Source organism: Macrobrachium rosenbergii, chromosome 37, assembly GCF_040412425.1.
Source record: "Macrobrachium rosenbergii isolate ZJJX-2024 chromosome 37, ASM4041242v1, whole genome shotgun sequence".
Taxonomy (NCBI): Eukaryota; Metazoa; Arthropoda; class Malacostraca; order Decapoda; family Palaemonidae; genus Macrobrachium; species Macrobrachium rosenbergii.
The window spans coordinates 11,668,080-11,688,251 of NC_089777.1; the positions used below are offsets into that span (position 1 = coordinate 11,668,080).

Sequence of the window (20,172 nt, forward strand, 5' to 3'; positions counted from 1 at the left end):
TGCAAAGAACTTTAAGTAAGTGTACCTTAGTTTTAGCAGACCACTGAGCTGATTAACAGCTCTCCTAGGGCTGGCCCGAAGGATTAGATTTATTTTACGTGGCTAAGAACCAACTGGTTACTTAGCAACGGGACCTACAGCTTAACCTTAAGTAATGCCTACAGTGCACAGCGTGCGGTGCACTGACGGCTCTACCCCCCTACGAGGGGTTCACTTGAAACATTTAGATATTATATTTTGCATTTCTGAGCTATTTACAACTTACTGGAGATTAAGTTTTAATCCAGACTTTCCCCTACAGTTCAACGTGTTAGTCTTCCTGATGGCCATGTACTCCTCCTGGTGCAAGGAGCCGGCGCAGAGCATCGAGAACAACTACAAGAGGTCCAACTCGTCGTACTCGACCTCGACCAAGTCCACGAAGAGCAGGGACTCGGCCAAGGAAGAGGTGGGCTTCTGGGGAAACCTGAACCGCGAACGCGAACAGCAGAGGCAACAACCCGGCGGGAACAGCAAGAAGAAGCACAGCAACGGGAGCAGTCTGACCTTCCAGCAGCAGCAGCAGCAGCCCCCCTCCGCCGGAGGGAAGACGTCGAGGAAGTCCAGCAGTCAGGGCAGCGCCGAGGAGGTTTCCAGCGACCCGCTCGGCAGGAAAATCGGGGAGTCGGTGGGCGTCCTCGTGCTTCTCTGTTTCACCTGGCTCTGCGGATTTCTATACTATCTTGACGGTAAGATCTGTCTTGGTTGCATCATCCGTCCATCTTTCTAAACAAAGACCAATTGGTATATATATATATATATATATATATATATATATATATATATATATATATATATATATATATATATATATATATATAGGCCTATATACGGTCTATGCTTATTTATTAAAAAAATGCCAATGTGTTCATGAATAAAACTGATTTCCTTACTTCTTTATACCACTGTTAAATGGCATTTAAAATAAAACTGTAATGTCATGACGTAATAAGGAGACATTCATAACACTTTGTATTAAGTCTTCGGCAACGTTTACAAGGCATGTAACGAAAACGGTTCTTATATTATTAATGTAATAATAAGCTCATTCAGCACTCTTTAGATACTGTCAGAGACATTAGGCCTAATTGTTTGCATTATTTTGAAAACCATTTTTTTCTGACCAACTTTTTTTTTTTTTAATAGCTTTATCCTCGCCTTTCATTTCATTTTGGAAGCTTGAATTTCAAGTCAATGATTGGCCCTGTGGGCTTGTTCCATATGGACAGGGTTCATCTTATGAATAATAATAATAATAATAATAATAATAATAATAATAATAATAATAATAATAATAATAATAATAATAATAATAATAATAATTCAAATCAATATCTCCTTTTCTCTTTCGTTCTTTCAGGAAGCCACATCGTAGCGTTGATTTTCACTTGTCTGAACTCGATGCAAGGCGTCAGTATCTTCGTGTTGCAAATCGTCATGAACCCTACCATAATGCAAGAAGTCAGGAGTGTCTTGAAATGAAAAGACGAGGTAATGAACGGTAATTTTCCAGAGTCTTAAAACTCGTACTAAAGTCTGTTTATTTTTGGGCAGACGGTGAATGTCCTTATCCGATATTATCTTACTGCCGACTGGCCGGTGTATTTGAACGGTATCCTGTGGTGCGTCTGCGAATCACGATTAGTCTCAGTTATATCGGCAGTAGATAGTTACCATCAGCTAAAAAAAAAAAAAAAAAAAAAAAAAAAAAGCGACTGTGGCGATTTTGTCCTCAGAAAAAAATACGGCGACATCCTCCTAAGTGGTACACACTCATATCTAAATGTTTAGGTATTATATATATAAGTGATTAGCGGCTTGTTGATTCTGCATTCATTAAGTGCGCATCTACAGTAGTGTTAGCTACGAAACAGTTTCGTATGAAGTCTAAAAGTAAACAAAAATCTCCTTATGTGGTAAACAAAACCCAGAGGAAGTCTACGAATCGTTTCGCAAAAATATCATGGACACAGAATGCACAAGACAACGCTGAACCTTTCGAGATTTGTGTAGAGTTTTTGGCGCCAGCTAAATTGAAAGGGTGAGAAATGTGGAGATAAATATTATTGGTTAAAAGTTTCCAGATGGTTCGATCTTTTGGAAAGTATCGGGGACAAACTGAGAGAGAGAGAGAGAGAGAGAGAGAGAGAGAGAGAGAGAGAGAGAGAGAGAGAGAGAGAGAGAGAGAGAGAGAGAGAGCACATGACTGAACTGAGCGGCACAGGGTGCTGGGGATTAATTCTGCATTTGGGTATGAGTTTGGCTATGGGTGTGAGTGTTCTGAATAAGGAAGTCATCACCAATTCAGTAAAGAGTGTGGTATTATCCGTTATTTTACATGGTACTACCCTTCTGGAGGAAAAGGCTTAATTTCAGAAAAAAATTATCGTTACTGACACTGTCATCAATACCATTATTATCATTCAAAATGAAGTTTAAAAATGGCCATTCAGATAAGCTCAAGGCTACGAAGCCTGGAGTTTATTTGAATGCGCCACCATGACCGGAAAAGCGAGCCAGGGTTCGGCCTTTCCGCTGGAGGTGTTCGAAGGGTTAGATCACTCACAAAAGCGGTAAATAATGGACTTATTAATTTGCCGAGTTATATGTACCCGTTCAAGTGAGGATGCTACAAAACGGTGAGCGTGATCATAATCGGTTTCATTTCATCTGTCAACTCACGGTTGAAGACGTGGCAATGCGCATGAGCAGAAAGTGATTGGCCGACACTCAGCGTTTCCGATATCGTTGGTTTTTGTGATATCAAAATATTTCTCCAATAACGTATTTAAAAGTTTATACTGCCAAAGAAACCTCGCCCCTTCTGATCTAAATCATAGACTCGTCTATTTGTATTTATAAAATACCAACACAAGCACACGAAAGACAAGATTGTATCAAACAATATACTCAGATCGAACACAAACGAACGATTAGCTTTCAGTAATTATGACCTATGCTTAAAGACTGATCAACTCATAAGATTTTATCAAACTTGACTTGATGCACAGTTTCATTACATGTGTCTAAAAACAACTTTATTATGAAAAAAATAACCTTTAATATATGCCCTTAAATCCTGAAGCATGAATAGATGAAGCTAGGCCTATGCTACTGATTTTACTAGCACTCTTTTAAGCACGCATTCATTCCATTTGTCACAATTACTTTTTACTGTCACCTTTATTTATTAATTCTATCTCATTATCGTTTCAACTACCAGCAAAAAATAAAAATTGTATGCCTAGGCCAGCTTTTATGCCGCACGTATCTTCAACTCTAAGGATGACGGGAACTAAATGGGAATTTAAACATTTGCTAGATAAGTTATCTAGCTAAAGAGTCCGGAAAGTGCCCAAGCATTGAGCAATTATAAACATTTGTATGCTTTAGAAAAAAATATATAAATAGAGTATTCTAGATAGAAAACCAAAATACCATCGCTATTATTCCATGTTATAACTGAAATTTCCCGCTTTCCAGCCACTGCAGCAGTGGTTGTTCCATTCACCTCTCCCTGGCCGTAAACAGCTTCATAGATCACAATATTTCTTGCTTATTCCGGTTATTAACCTATACTTTTGTAATTTACACGCAGGAAATTATTAAAATACCTCTTATTCACACTCCCATAGCCAGATGTCTATTTTATGTACCTACGGGAGGAAAATTACTGTTTAAAGTCCATTGATCGTTTGCGTTTGATCCGAGTAGACTGTAATAATCTCGTCATTTGTGTGCGTGTATTGTTATATTATCGACAAAAATCGGCATGTTTATGATCTAAATAAGGTGTGAGGGGTTTGTTCTTTGTATATCGAAGCATTCAAATGCATTACTGAAGAAATATTTTGCATCTTGATCACTGTAAGCCTTCGATTTCGGAAGCACTGATTTCAGCCAATCGAGAGCTAAATACGCATATGGCCACATCTACCTAAACCCTACGTTGGGGAGTGGGCGCATGAAATGAAACCGACTACGGGGTATTTGTACTTGTGACATGTCATTTCTGTGGAGCTAAATATTTCTATCACGTCACCATCACGAATTTCCTCATTTTTTTACGTCTGTAGCAAAGCTGAGAATTAGAATTTACAAATTATGAAAATAGAGCTCTGCAGTTGGCCTATTTCGGCACAACTCTACAGACACATCCAAGGCATATTTCGACTGGGGTACATCCTTTACTTAACTCTCCCTTAACCTAACCTATTCTAAGGGGATAGCGCCCTGACCTGGCTGGGTGAACCCCAACAGGACCTCCCCAAAATATGTCAACGCGCATAGCAGAATGAAGTTTGGGCAATTATTCAGAGTACTGCCAATATTTTTTCTGCCTACACACCGAGAAATACAGAGGGCAAGCAATTTCACCGATCGAGACTACAGTCGACCCAAAAGCCAAATCAAAGTCCTTTAAAAAGAAGGCATCCTGCTTACCCCCATACAAAATGGGATAAACAAGCACGTTAAAAGAAGAAGAAGAAGGGGAAACCTACAGTTGCCACCTCACTTCCCAGCGACTTCTTCCTTCCTTTGAGCCTTTCAACACGTTGGAACCCCAACGGAAATAGTCTACATCTACAACAGAAACGACCCAATTAAAATATCATAAAACAAATCGCTGAAAAACCACATTTCAGAGTAAAATGCCGTGATAGCGACTTAGGCCGCCGTGATTCCTAACCTCCCGCACGGAGTCATATTGCCAAACCATCCTGAGCGAACATTACTTAAGTTATTGTTTGGAGTAACATCGTCAGTATTAACTTCGGCTTACCTTAGATATCATCATTGCAATGACACTGGTGTTCATCCGGAAGAAAATGACGCTCATTTTCAAAGCGAGGGCAACAAACAGTCGGTTGTAAACCCACTTGTTTACGTTTAAGGGAACACGATTATCAAATTTAACAGAGTACGAAACTGTGACAGTGTGATAATGGCGGAGGAATACATGAAACGTTTATAGAAATTGTCCGACTTACTCTGTGGTCTAGGGGGTTAGTTTATACTCTTCTGAAGTATTTAGGGCAAATATAAACAATATATATATTTATTTGGAGTTTCCGATGATTCTGTCATAGACGTAAAGTGATCTGAATTGACAAAATAATGAGAAACATGAGAACAGAATTGACGTCGCCAGTCGAGTGTAAACTAGAATGTCCCTTGTACAGATATATCAGTATATATCTATCTATCTATCTATCTATCTATCTATCTATCTATATATCTATATATATATATATATATATATATATATATATATATATATATATATATATATATATATATGTATGTATGTATGTGTGTGTGTGTGTGTGTGTGTGTGTAAATGAGAATTTATACCTCTTCTGTTAGACCGATTTTGAAGAAGAACACGAGTCATAGCCTGTAGCATCTGTGATAAAGTTTTGGGGAGATCCTAGGGACTATTTGGTAGGCTAAAGTAACCAACAAAAGAATAAATTAACTAAGCGGAGTAAACCAAGTGATAAATAATGCGAGACGTCTCTAGGTGGAAGGGAAAGGGCGGACTTACAGAGAAAGGGAACTGGCTCAGGAGGGACCAGGATGGATTCTTTCAGAGTTTAATAGTTTTTCTCCATCTCATGAAAACTCTCACTATACTGGTCCACTCTTTGTGACTTAATCATCCAACATACATTTAGCCCTCATTACAGTTTGTTCTTTATTACTTTTCTTTAGCCTAGAGTTCCAGCCAGACCTATTTCTCATCGTTCTTTCGTAATTGAAATATTTTGCAATAATTTATCAGCATGATTTATCCTTCAGAACGCTGTACGCCATTTCCTTCTACTCACTTGCGTTTTCTTCTGATCTTGGCGGTATTAATGCTCACGGTTTGTCATCATGCGGAACTGATTCTGGTTTTTAAGATTATTGGTGGTTTTGATTAGTAGCCTACTCTTATTATCAAGAAAATCATAAACATCATTCGCATTACTATTGGTTATTTTCTAACTGTATTTCATTCAGCAGGTACAGTGTCAAATACAGTCGATCACCACTGGTCAAAAAGGATGATAATGACTTCCCAAGGTACATTCTATGTGGTCTGGTTGTAAACACAAAATCTCTCCTTGGCTGTTGGAGAGAGAGAGAGAGCTGTTACTCGAAGTCTTCTATAAGAGAAGCTGAATTATTTTCAAGAACACATTATTCCTCGGGAAAGATTATCCGTAATTACGAAGAATCGGATCGGCTGTGATTTTTTTTTATCATGTGATTACGTCTATAGCTGATAGCAGCGGTTCATATTATTGAAAGCAAAATTTACAAATTTAAACATGCAAAGTAAGACGGAAGTGCCCCATAGTGAGTGTGTGTTTACTCGGCTGTCTGAGTGTCTGTTATCTAAGTCCCCCCTTCTTGATCATCGGTGTCTTCCTCTTGTGTCTATATATATTATATTGGAAGTAAGATTTCTGTTCACTTATGAGATAATTTACTGCTTTTTTTTTTACGCCACTACATAAACGCGAAAATGTAACATGTGTGGGACAGCCACTTGTAAAAGCTGCTTTTATGCTGCGCTGCTGAACATGAAGATTGATGAAACTTTTCCCGACAGTTGAAAATGTTGGATACTATGGATAAATTGTTGAAAATGGTCAGTTTACTGCTGAAAATGGTGAATTAACGATTTAAAATAATATTCTGCCTGTTAAGAATGGTGAATTGACTGCAAATGGTGAACTGATTGTGGACTGTGATAGACTGGGCATTAGGACAGTCCGAATCCGATTTCCTGGTGCTTATTCATAGTCAGGATCGCCACAGTCTATTGTTAATATGTGATTTTGCAGCGCAGGTCTTTAATCTTCCGAAAAAACTGGTCGTGGTAGTTTGATGCAGAAATTGTGGCCATATTACTTGTATGTTTCAACTCCTATTTATTCACCATGATTCTGTGATGCTGTAAATAAAACTTTTGTTAGTACAGGATGAGTTATGCAATTCCCTTTTGTTATTTGAGAAAACATTAAGAAGAGAAGAGTTTTTGTTTTGAAATTTTACCAATTACCCGCCGTCATCGGGTCTTAAATTAAAAGAAAAAATGGGAAAAATCGAACTTCGGAACTGTTGGGACGACAAAATATCTTGACTCAAAGACAGAGTTATTCAAATGTAAGCATGATGTTATAGGTTATTGTTCATTACGAACGCTAACATCTGAAATGGGATCTTCTGCCCCTTTGATGATCATCATCACGCAAATTAAGACCGATTTAGATTTACATATCGTCACTTGTACGTTGACGTGACGTCATAGGCTTAACCAAACAATGCAATGAGAAGTTGCATATCAAACGACCTATACTCTCGTATATGAGCCTTAACATTCAAACGGAACTTTGGAATTTGGTCAATTATATAAGTTTACAATTGCTGTAATGAATTATTTGATGTAATTATAATAGCATCTCAGTTGCTATGACGTCACTAAATTCATTTATACTTCAGTGGAATGACTTACCTAAGGAGTTATCAAATTTGAATTACATTGAGTTTAGGAAGTCGTAGTCACATTATATATGCAATGTTTTTAAAGGAAATTAGAATTCATTTCAGTTCCACAGAGTTATGAAACCTGGACTCTTCTTGGTGCCTCCAAAATATTAATTAATTTTCTTTCCGTGGAGTTTATCCAATGAAAGTTGAAATTACTGAGCTTAAAAAAAAAGTTCTCCTTGACTTAAAAATTTTCTTACCTGAATTGCAATGAGTTCAGTTCATCAACAATTAGAATTGACACCAGGGCTGATGCACAGACGTTCAGTAGTCCAATTGTTGTAGGAATCCTTACCAGAGGATCATCGCGACCTTTGACCTGAAGTCGCCGATCAAAATAGTCAATGTTGGTTCCCAATAGAGTTTCCTTGTGTGCTTCTCCCCACCTTTTTATCAACGGACAAACAGTTATGTATTTTTAGTTCATAAGGGCCAAGTAATAATGATTTTTCGATGTTGCTCTAGAGACAGCATCATTGAGGAGAAAATTAATGTCTTTAGTATGGCTGTGAGGCTGGAGTGCTTGAGTAATAAAACAGCATTTTTTTAGAATAACTATGTGCCTCAGCCCTGATTTTAAAATTCAAAAACAGGTTTTGACGTCAGAAAACCACATTTTTGGTAGTTGCTGTTGAGTCCTCAAGGAGTTACCCCTCCATGGTCTGCCAGAGCTCCAAGGAAAAACTTTTCTGGTCCCAGGTCAAGCCACAAGTTTCAAGCCCCGTTCTTTATTCTAAAAAAAAACCTTTGGGTTTTGTTAACAAAAAACAATAAACTAAACAAGAACTTACATTTCTGAGGTGAAGTTCTGTAGTGACTTACATAAGTAAGCTGGGTATGGCTGCAGTCTTGTCGCACCTTCCCCAGCGATAGTCAGCATACCCACCCTTTAGGAAGACCCCCGTTTTCCACTTTAGCACCTATGGGGTCAGGACTAACCATATCACTTACTGATACGCAGTATAGTCGAATTTGTTTGAGCTTATGGCAGTAATGTTTCGAGAATACTGTCTCTGATGACCACCCTGTACATGCAGAGACTTCTTCGAAAGAGGCATTTCTGAAGAAGGCCAATGACGTGCTTACTTTCCTAATATCATGTGACCTATGGAAGGAGTGTGGGTTTGCATTTTTAATGATGGACACTAAAACTATTCTCAGCCCTTGTAGAGACAGGGTTTATTCGTGCTAGGGGGGTAGGAAAATCGGACCTAGGATATTTCCTGTGACCTCTGGGTAAACCTTAAGTGCTTGAACTGGGCACAATGTTTTGTCTGCTAAATTAAGTTTTCTTATAAGTATAGATTTCCTTCTTAAAGGATCCTCATTCTTGGCCAGGAATGATGGGCCAGGGTACAAGAATTGATTGTCAGCTGTTTTCATGATGTGTCATCCCTGTCAAAGAGAGCCCAATTCGCTAATACGAGCTCCTAATGCTAATGTAATCAGGAAGATCTCCTTTTGTAGCATTTGAGTTGCAGTTTTATTGGGTCCACTGAATTGAGGGGCTGATAGAAGTCTAAGCACCTTGTTCAGGGACCAAGTAATTGGAAGTTTTTCGGGACTGGGTCTTTGTAGAGCAAAAGAGCGCAGAAGGGAAGTGACAACTTCTACGCTGGAGTCAATCCCGAATACATAAAGCAAGGGTTCCGTTAATGCTGCCATGTATGCCATGACTGTTGTAACCGCAAGGCATTTGTCTTCAAAAAGGTATATAAGAAAATTTAACAGCGTTTCTATAGAAATCTTGATTGGGCTCCCAGCATGGATATAATCTAACCATATCTTCCATAAGGACTGGTACTGCCGAATAAATGATGTCCGTAATTTTTGCACTCTCCCTTTATGGTTGCAAGATGCAGTACTTTATACTTTGGAGTGTACATAACTGACTTAATTTCCTGTTCGGAATCATGTTATATGTCCATCATATATGGCCGTTGTGTGGCAAGGGCATCTTTGATGTTATTCATAATTTCCTCACGGAACTGATCAAATGCCGGAAACTGTGTATCCCTTTCGGGGGAGCTTGCTAATCTGACTGAGCATCCACAGCTGAACTGCAACTGCCTGTTACCCAGGGGGCAGAGGTCCTGGGTGAGTACTATACCCCACCAAAAATGTAGTAATTTCAACTGGGGTTAGATGGATCCCAGTATCTCTTTTGGGGGAAGGGATCCTGTTCAGCTTCTAACAGCTACATGGGGGATTGCATTCCTTATGGAAGGTTTCTCCCACGGTTAGCTGAAAATTGTGCCGCTGATCCTTCTGGGTTCAGCAAGGTCATTTCGGTAACAATATCAATTTCATATTCTTTTGTAAGAAAATCATCTCCAAGTGAATATTCCTCTGCTTCCTCCGCAGGATTAACCAGGGAGGTATTGAGGACTGATGTTACTGGGTTTTGGCCCAAACATAGATCTTCTGAGAAAGGGTTAAATATCTGCTGCCGGAGTTCTGCCGGAAAGATATAATCTCCCCCTTCCTTATCCTTGCCAAACCCTAGGACCCAGTGATGAAGCGTAAAACGAGCTATTTCGTCCTTAAAACTTGCTGCCAGGAGCATGCTACAGATTTTGCAAATATCTAGAGACCAAGCAAATTTTTCTTGTTTTTTTACAAGGACTATGCTCATGGCAGGTGGTATGGGCCGTACCCACTGGCAAAAAGGGAACTGAGCAATTTGCTATGGAACACTTGAGTTGAGGGTCCTGCATAATGGCGGCCCTGTAGTGAAAAAACCAAGTTGTTATTAGAAACTAATTAGTATAAATTGTTTTTAATAAGGGACAGTTCTGTAGATCCCTATATCATTAGTATATACCATATTACAGGTTAACTTGACTACAGGTGTGTAGTTGTCATACATTTTCATTAAATATCTACATTAACCCAAACCCTTTGAGGTGGGTTTGTTTTGACATCTGTATATGGCTGTGTTACTTAAATTGTTAGTCCTTTTGCAATGGCTATGTGAAATTTTAATTCTAAATTGTAATGCCACTCAAACTAATCTTCTCTGAACTAATTTGTTTAACTAACCCTAGCTACTGTTTTATATGGCTTAGGTTAATGCTTCTAGTATAATCTATGTTAAGCTAAATATAGAGTTTTTCTTAGAGGGTTCTCACTTAACCTATTCTAACCCACTGCCTATTCTAGGCTTATTTAAAACTTAAGGATATAACCTATACAGAAAATCACCCTCTTATAATCTGGTTTTCTGATTTAAGTGGCCGAGACTACCCTTTTGTCTGATACTCAGCCATGCTGTTTTTAAGCTAATAGTAGGATCTTCCCTTAAATAAGGGCTCCTACTTGATCTGGTTAGGCTACTGCCTGTTCTGGGTTTGTATCACTATTAAGGATATAGGCTACATAAGACCCTACTATTTTTTTATAGTACGTAGAATTGCAGATAGACTACCGTGTCATAAAAAAGTTAGTTAGTTATAAATGATTTGTTTAACTAGACCTCTGAACTCTTTAAAAAAGGTTATTTTTATTGAGCCTCGAATACTGTTTATATATAATCCTAGGCTTATTTGTTCATCTTAGCCTAGTATAGGGTACTACCTAATCCAGATCATTATTCACTCATATGTATAGAAACTTACTAATATGTAACCTTATAGTTAGGCTATTATTTTTTGTCTAACCTAGGTTGTTGTTTATATCCACTCCTAGGCTATTTGGTCTACTATATAAAACAGTAACCCACTAATGTGCAACATTATAACCGGGCTATCACTTACTCTAATCTAGGAAACTGCCTTATCTGGATTATTTAATTCACACGTAAGGGTATGGGTTACATAAAACACAATTACCTTAGCATGTAGCCTTAAAGCTAGGCTCCCATCTTATCCGGCACAGGTTACTATTTTCGTCTAGTCCTAGGCTGCATGATCTAGGCTAACAATTTAGTCCAATAATGGGATGTTTAGCAAAAGATTATCACTTTACTTAATATAAGGCACTGCCTAGTCCTGGATTATTTAGATCGTGCTTAAGTATACAGGCTACATAAAGGGAAAAAGTGTGTAGCCTGTTTATCTAATCCTAGGGTCCTTGGTGTAAACTAGAATGTTGCCTAAGCCCATAAAAGGATATGCCTTAAAAAGTTCTTCCTTACCTTAATTACCAGGTTACCAGGTTATTTAAATCACCCAGGTTTGTTATTTAAATCAGACAACATGGGAAGGTGATTTAAACTGTTTTCACTGGATCTGTTAGGTTACCATCTCAGGTAGGCTACTGCCCAGGCTATTGTAGACATCATTGTCGTCTGAAAGCTTTTGACAAGGTAGACCATAATATATTAGCAAAAAAAATTGAAAACATAACATTGTGGATAAAGTAGGAAGATGGATAAAAGAATTTTTGCAAAACAGAAAACAGATAGTGATTGCTAACAATGAGAAATCGGATGAAGCTATGGTAATATCTGGTGTGCCACAAGGTACGGTGTTAGCTGCATTGCTGTTTGTGATTCTGATTGCAGACATAGACAGTAATGTTAAGGATTTGGTAGTGAGAAGTTTCACTGATGACACAAGAATAAGTAGAGAGATTAATTGTGATGAAGATAGGAACTCACTACAAAGAGACCTAAACAATATATATAAATGGGCAGAGGTAAATAGGATGGTATTTAACTCTGATAAATTTGAATCAATAACCTATGGTGATAAAGAAGGAATGCTATATGCATATAAAGGACCTAATAACGAGACAATCACAAATAAGGAAGCAGTTAAAGACCTTGGTGTGATGTTGAATAGGAATATGTTATGCAATGATCAAATAGCAATACTACTGGCAAAATGCAAAGCAAAAATGGGAATGTTGTTCCGGCACTTCAAAACAAGAAAAGCCGAACACATGATTATGCTTTATAAAACATACGTACATAGTCCACTTGAATATTGCAATATAATAAGGTACCCACACTACCAAAAGGATATTGCACAAATAGAGAGTGTACAAAGGTCATTTACAGCTAGAATAGAAGAAGTTAAGGGCCTTGACTTCTGGGAAAGACTACAATTCTTAAATTTATATAGTCTTGAAAGGAGAAGAGAACGCTACATGATTATCCAGGCATGGAAACAGATAGAAGGAATTACCAAAAACATCATGGAGCTAAAAATATCAGAAAGAGCAAGCAGAGGTAGATTAATAGTGCCCAAAACTATACCAGGAAAACTAAGGAAAGCACACAGGACATTGATCCACCACGCACCAGCATTGATAATGCAGCGTCTATTCAATGCGCTACCAGCTCATCTGAGAAACATATCAGGAGTGAGCGTAGATGTGTTTAAGAATAAGCTCAACATATATTTAAGATGCATCCCAGACCATCCAAGACTGGAAGATGCAAAATATACCAGAAGATGCATTAGCAATTCTCTGGTAGACATCAGAGGTGCCTCACACTGAGGGACCTGAGGCTACCCGAATGAACTGTAAGGTCTGTAAGGATTATCTAAATTAATAATAAACTGTGGAGCATTTCCTAAGTTAAAACTTCTAAATAGAATGACAGATTCTTCAAAATAATTTGCACTTTTCACAAATAGCAAACAGAGATCATGAGAAAGCACTAACCTTGTGCTTGCAAAACAAAGGCTGGTTTCTGGTTTTCATACACAAATACCTGTTCCACAGTTTAAACTAACAATTTTTAACTGGAGGTTAAATAAAATCACTTAACTTTCAAGTCTCGATGTTTCCATGATCCTCACTGATGAAAAAACAGAGAATCAAAGAGCTTTTAGTATGGAGTACTGGCTCTATGTACACACTAGACGTTGACCTGAGAGATAATGGATCCTGGTCTTTCACCGGCCCAGTTGTAAACAGGATGGTGGACGAGCATGCACAATAGTCACTTCTCCTTCTTGCAGGTTTTGGCGTTGGAAAACTGGGTTCAGCTTGCTGAAGGTAACGGAAAATGCCCTCTTATCTTTGAGTCCATTATACTCCATCATGTGTTACAGTGTTTATCATTATGACAATACCCAGCTACAAGACCAGGCTAAAAGATATTTCTCTGATATCAGTCTAGTCTCCATGGGGCTCTGGCAGACCATGGAGGGGTAACTCCTTGAGGAGGAAACAAGCGCGTGCACTACAAACAAATCTTCCAAACAGCCTTATTGGTCTTGTGTAAATAGCAATGACCTATTGAAAACACACAACACCCATGAATGTGAGTTTCACAAAATATCGAACATTAAAACATCTAAGAGAGGTCATTGAAGTTGATTTATTTATCTATTTATTTATTTATTTATCCACATTCATATAATTTATTTGTTTCAGCACATACAATCTGAAGTTTTGTACTTTCTCAAAATTATGACATCTGATCAACTTTCCTTCAAACAGGGCCTAACAACAGACAAAAAATCAGGAAAGATTAAAATATGAGTGTCGTGAAAATTCCTGACTCAAAAAGTTTGCTGTGCAATGTTATTCTTGAGTAAATTATCATCTCCCACTTCACCAGTGCTGTTCTCCCCACTGAGAGTTACTTTGCATTTCCAAACACTTCCAGTTTTTTTCATAGTGAACCTTCGCATTATCACAAGCCTTTGCTAGGCTAACTTCAGCACTGAAGTGTTTAGGCGAAAGATAAGATAATTTTCCCTGGTTAACGGCCATACCCTTGCCATCGCAAGACTCTTGAGATGATGGTGTGAACATTGACGATGACAATATGACTTCGTGAATGCTGAAATCTTCTCTTAGTCTGCTGTCTCGTAAACTTACTGTGTCTGGCACTGATGCAACGGAACTTTTAGACCTGTTCCTTCTTGAATGCACAATGGCTGCCACCACATGATTTTCCAGGCCAGTTCTGGAAGAAATAGTTACACCTGAACTACAGTTTCCGCACGGGTTGTCAGTACAAGAGTTATTTTCACAGAAAGTTTCCTCAGAGGAAGGGGTCGAACAACCACTGGATGACCATGCTGTTCCATCAATGACGTGGATGCTGTGTCCTGTGGTTGTTACAAAGTTCCTCCTTTTGACATCGCAATTACTGGAAATATTCTTGCTGATTAGGTGATTGTGTCTTGTTAGCTGAGCTTTTTGAGTCTGTTCATTCCTCTTCTGGAAAGAAAATGTAAGACTAACTGAAAACCTCTTTTTTTTTTAACATTCATGATGACGACAAGAATATGGTCGTACAGTTTATGATGGTAATCAGGACAGACAAAGATAAGCCGTGGATTTCTTGTAGAAACAAATGCCTTATACAGCTCTTGGCAATACTGTACATGTCACTTAAACTGGGAACCATTACCTTTGAGATGAAGGAAAATGGTACACCATTAACATTCTTAGATTGTAGGATGTAAAGTGATCTGCTACTGTTGTTTTGTGAGCATGTCATCCTCTCCAGATAATAGTAAATATCTAAGTCTAGTTCTTGGAAAAGAAGTATAAATATAAAATATAACCACACCAGATCTCAGATCCATGATCCATGTCAGCTAAACTACGTTAAACAGAGAACTTTTGGGGATTCTGTAGCAGAAAATTTAATTACCCTGCCAAAACGTATCTTCCCATTAGAAGTCTGGAAAGTGACGTCAGAAGCTCGCCATTTTAGTTTTGGCCAGCTGGGATGTATAAGTGGAATCTGCCTTATTAATGTACAGTAACATCACTCTTTAGATGGCTTATTTTGACTCAATCACTAATGTCAAATAAAAGAAAAATGAAAGGAAAGATACCCATATGGAAGACTATAGAATACTCTATACCATACACAAACAGTCTGCTGGGAAGTGACTGGTCATGTTAGGCGCATTCCATGTTTGTGATTTGTGGTGAATTGTGCACAGCTGAAACTTTAATTCTGTATGACCTTTCCTTTATTTAGTTTGATTATAAGGGTATTTTATGACCTTTGGACCTGATAAAATGTATACAGTAATACTACAGTATTTATATTTTATCTAATATTGTACAGCGGTTGCAATCTTACCTTTATCATTTTTTTCACTTGACCCATTATTGAACTATCCAGAAGAATGGAGAAGATGAACATGGGCACTCCAACAAATGAATTGAGAATTGTGAATAAAACTGCAAATGGTTCACTCCCTGAAAGTAGAACACACCATGGGGTACATTTTCAGCATGTTTCTTGGCTTCATCTAGCTCTTTTTTTCATAAATTTTCAGCAAAATGACCATTAGTGCTTCTTGTAACAAGATGCCTTCTTGTAACAACTAAAAATCAACTAAAAATCTCCAGAAATCTGAGTCTAAACAAATGAAAACAGCTTTGTGGACCAAAATTTAAAGACATACCTTCTGCAAAGTAGAAATAGCCAAACAACCAGGTGAGACAGAGGAAGAGAAATATTGAAATGGAGCCTGCGAGCTTTGGAATGATGGCTTTATTTACTTGGCACCTCTTTTCCCAAGTCTTCTTCATAGTCAGGACGAACAAGGACATGTTAACCTGTGGAAAGAACTGAATGTTTCATAAACTTTCGCAAGAAGATTTACCAATTAATATTTTAGATAGATAAAGATTCATAGGTAGGGACTAATTGTAATTTAAGGAACGTACAGTGACCCCTCGCTACTTCGCGATTCAATTATCGCGAATTCACGACTTCGCGGAGTTTTTAATATATATTAATGGAAAATACAGAGCGGATTTTCTGGAGAGAAATCGCGATATATTAACACCCAAAATTTCTCATTAAATCCATTAAAATATTAATAATAAATATTATTTCCTAGTCTAAGAACAACAAAACAAGTGTAAAATAGCAAAAAAACACATATTTGCACTTGTGACTCCTATGACAAAAAAAAATAAACCATCTGGAAAGTGATGCCTATAAATGGGAAGTGATGCCTATACAGTACAGTACCGCGTGTTCCATTGTTGGGAAAACACAAAGCGTACCCTCTCGGTGACTAAGTGCGTTGTAACACGGGCTGTGATTGGTGCATGGAAGGGAGACGACAAATCACAGCATCCCGATTTCTAATCGGGCCTGTGATTGGTGCTTAGACTGGTGCTCACAACCTGCAGCATCTCCCTTTGTCTCTCTCTCTCGGCCACTTCGCTTCAAGCTTTCTCGCCGAACGGTTTTCTTTACGCAGTGTTTTGTGATTTTTTTTGTGGTTTTTGTTGAACTTTGCTCCAATTTTCAACCCCTGCAATGGCTCCCAAGCGTGCTGCTTCTTCCAAGGCTGGTACTGAGCCTAAATGCCATCGAAGAATGATGACGATCACTGAAAAGGTGAAACTTCTTGATATGTTGAAGGAAGGGAGAAAGTTCGCGGCTGTAGCCCGCCATTTTGGCGTGAACGAATCCACCATTCGCTACATCTACAAGGACGAGGCGAAGATTAGGAAGACAGCTGCCATCACCTTTAACAAGTCGGCGAAGAGAGTGGTTAAGGCTCGTAATAAAACTATCGTCCGTATGGAAGCTGCTTTGGCCGTGTGGATAGCCGACTGCTGAAAGAAGAAGACAGCCTTGGATACGAACATTATCCAAACAAAGGCTAGGAGCCTGTACGAGACCTTCGCCGCTAAGGAACCAGAGGACAACAGTGGCGAGCACAGAGAAGCAGAAGAAGATGAAGAAGACGTAGATGATCCGCAACCAGTCATTCATCATGTAAGAAACTGCAATTTTCTGCTAGCAAAGGGTGTTTGCAAAGTTTCAGAAACGCTATGGCCTAAAAAGCACTTCGTTGCATGGCGAGGCTGCTTCGGCTGACACGGTCGCTGCTGAAACATACGTCAATGAAACCTTCAAGAAGATTATCTCTGAACATGAATATCAGCCCGAACAAGTTTTTAATATGGACAAGACGGGCTTGTTTTGGAAAAGAATGCCCTTGCAAACTTTCCTGTTCAAAGAGGAAGCAAAAGCCTCTGGCTTTAAAGCATACAAGGATCGTGTGACCCTCGTGATGTGTGGCAATGCTGCGGGATTTTTATTAAAACCAGGACTTATTTACAAGTCTAAAAACCCAAGGGCTTTAAAAACAAAAACAAGAATCTGCTACCCATACATTGGATGCACAATCCAAAGGCCTGGATAACGAAGATGCTGACCTCTGACTGGTTCCACCAGTGTTTTATCCCCAAGTGAAGGTGTATCTAGCAGAAAAGGGCATGCCATTCAAAGTCCTTCTCATTATGGATAATGCTGGTGGCCATGCTACTGATCTGTCATATTCGGGGTTCAGGTTGAGTTCCTACCGCTCAACATGACGTCACTTATTCAGCCAATGGACCAGGGCATTCAAGGCCCTATACACGAGGAATGCCCTGGCGAACCTGGTTGTTTCCGTGGATGCCGCCCAAGAAGACGACGATTTCAACTTGAAGGCATGCTGGTGGCAGTACACAATTGCTACATGCCTCCAAAATATCCACAAGGCATTGGAAGAAATGAAGCCTGCCACCATTAACGCCAGCTGGAAGAAGTTGTGGCCTGAGGTTATTTACAACGACAAAGGATTTACACCTGCTGAAATCCAACACTCGGCAGTACAGAAAGCTGTGAAGTTGGCTGCGATCCTTGGAGGTGAGGGCTTTGCAGACATGACCACGGGTAACGTCGACGAACTTCTAGACTGCCACTCCCAGCCGCTAACTGACGAAGAGCTCGAAGAGTTGACGAAGTCGGCGCGCGAAGAGGAAGAAGCAGTACAGCAAGAAAAAGAAGTTGTCTCCCAAACTGGCTTAACTTTGGAACGGCTCGCCGGGCTCTGAACTTGGCTAAGGAACTGCAAGAGTGGTCGCAGGAATGGGATGACGATATGGTTCGATCGGTTCAATTCTGCAACATGGTCGATGACGTCATGGCCCCCTACAAGATGCTCTTTGACTGGAAAAAGAAGCAGCGGCAGCAACTGCCAATCACAATGTTTTTGCAGCCTCGCAAAAAAGAGCCAGTTCCTGCTGCTACTACTACGGTTACACCTTCGGAAACCGCGGAAGAAGTGGAAGAGGTGCCCCAGGAAATGGCACCAACGTCTGAAGAGACGTAAAATTCAGTCATTGACTGTGCAGTAAAAGTCATCATCACCTTCATTGTCATCATTTTTACTGCGCAGCAAATTCATCACCATCTCCATTCAAGTTTTACTTCAACTTCTTTTGAGGTGAGTACAGTAACAATCTTTATTTTTTTAATCTTAAGTGTTACTGTAATACATTACAGTAACATGTACATTAACATGATACTGTATTTTATTACTGTATGTATACTGTATTCTTTAAAATTTAAACCTTGCCAATCACGTCATATACTATAGCTACTTTACCACAGTAAATTAGCCCCTGTTATATGGTACTGTAAACTTACCTACTGAAGTCATATTGCTTAACAGTTGTCCCTGTTATTAATAGAGTAAAGGGTGGGTTGTTAAGAGTACAGGAGGGTTTTAAAAGTCCAAATACTGTGTACAAGTTAAATAAATAAATATGCTGTTTGTATATTGCGAATTTCAATTATCGCGCCGGTCTTGGAACCTATCTCCCGCGATAAACGAGGGGTCACTGTATATGGCTATGTCACTCCTCTCACTTTTAAGGGAATTCGTAAAAATAATCTGATATTTACCAAGTAGATGAAACGTCAACAGAAATCTGGCTTCACATCAAGTAAGCTGTGCTGCTAGAAACAACTTTGAAAGATTTTATCACATGGCAGTCCTGCTTATCTGATTTTATTATCTAGAGTGAAAAATGTGGACAGATGATTTCAGTTGGATCTTTAGGCTCCAGACCTTAAAATATATTCAGCATACTGTAGGCTGCTAATATTTGAAGCCTATGTTGGTCAAGCGAGTTTCCAACAAGGGCATCAGAGATGAGGCACATTATATTAATCTGTATGAAACGATGTGCTTACCCTTTTACTTATGAAATAAAGCAATGAAAGACTAAACAGTAGTGCTATGAGGATGCAGCATGGCAATCCTAAGCAGGATAGTTACTTCAAGTAATTACTCTTTATTGCCAAGTGATATGAAGTATTTACAACTATGCCAATGTATGATGAAGCTGGAACTTGAAATTCAACCACCCAATAAACAGGTAAAAATAAATGTCACTGTGTATTTCTGATTTACACAAAACGTTTAGCATGAGCATTATTTACTCTCTTACCAGTAATATTGGAAGAGCCATGCCAGCAAATCCCCAGGTCAATTTCTTGCTTAGCCAACACCTGTAATCAGAGGATTAGTCAGAATTAGCAACCATATGAATACATATTCTGTTCATTTGGATATTTATGATGTTCTGGCCTTATGTTTATTTGGCTATTAAAAGAATAAGCCAAGTGTTTGAGAATAAAGAGTAGCGGTTAGAAGTAAAATTCTGATCATTCTATTTTTGAAGGAAAAATGAGAATTTAAGAAAGATTTAAAAAATTCAGTTTCACTGCGGCAAGAAAGTTTGATAAGACTTGTTTATGAATACCGTTTTACTTTACAACAATTCGGTCTCATTGTCTTTAGTAGACATTTGCTCCTTAAAACCCTACGGTGGTGATAAAAAAGTAAGATATTAGGTTATAAAGAT

General features: G+C 38.7%; 2 protein-coding genes across 13 annotated transcripts in view; one reads left to right on the forward strand and one right to left on the reverse strand.

Annotated features, from left to right (window-relative positions):
- LOC136825113 (adhesion G protein-coupled receptor L2-like) overlaps window positions 1-7,009 on the forward strand; it is a 57,210-nt gene extending 50,201 nt beyond the window's left edge. Inside the window, exons 20-22 of the mRNA XM_067081156.1 lie at window positions 302-728; window positions 1,400-1,530; window positions 6,049-7,009. Of these exons, the coding sequence (XP_066937257.1) occupies window positions 302-728; window positions 1,400-1,521 (549 nt within the window). The 3' untranslated portion in view covers window positions 1,522-1,530; window positions 6,049-7,009. The remainder of the gene's footprint in view (window positions 1-301; window positions 729-1,399; window positions 1,531-6,048) is intronic.
- A 6,845-nt stretch (window positions 7,010-13,854) lies between these two features.
- Window positions 13,855-20,172, reverse strand: part of LOC136825299 (adhesion G protein-coupled receptor L1-like) — a 41,187-nt gene continuing 34,869 nt past the window's right edge. For 11 of the 12 annotated variants that reach the window (XM_067081409.1, XM_067081410.1, XM_067081408.1 and 8 more), the window contains 4 exons: window positions 19,756-19,816; window positions 15,915-16,068; window positions 15,587-15,705; window positions 13,855-14,706 (listed from right to left, as the gene is read on the reverse strand). In XM_067081409.1, the coding sequence (XP_066937510.1) occupies window positions 14,092-14,706; window positions 15,587-15,705; window positions 15,915-16,068; window positions 19,756-19,816 (949 nt within the window). In that variant the 3' untranslated portion in view covers window positions 13,855-14,091. The remainder of the gene's footprint in view (window positions 14,707-15,586; window positions 15,706-15,914; window positions 16,069-19,755; window positions 19,817-20,172) is intronic. The other variant, XM_067081419.1, reaches the window with a different exon arrangement.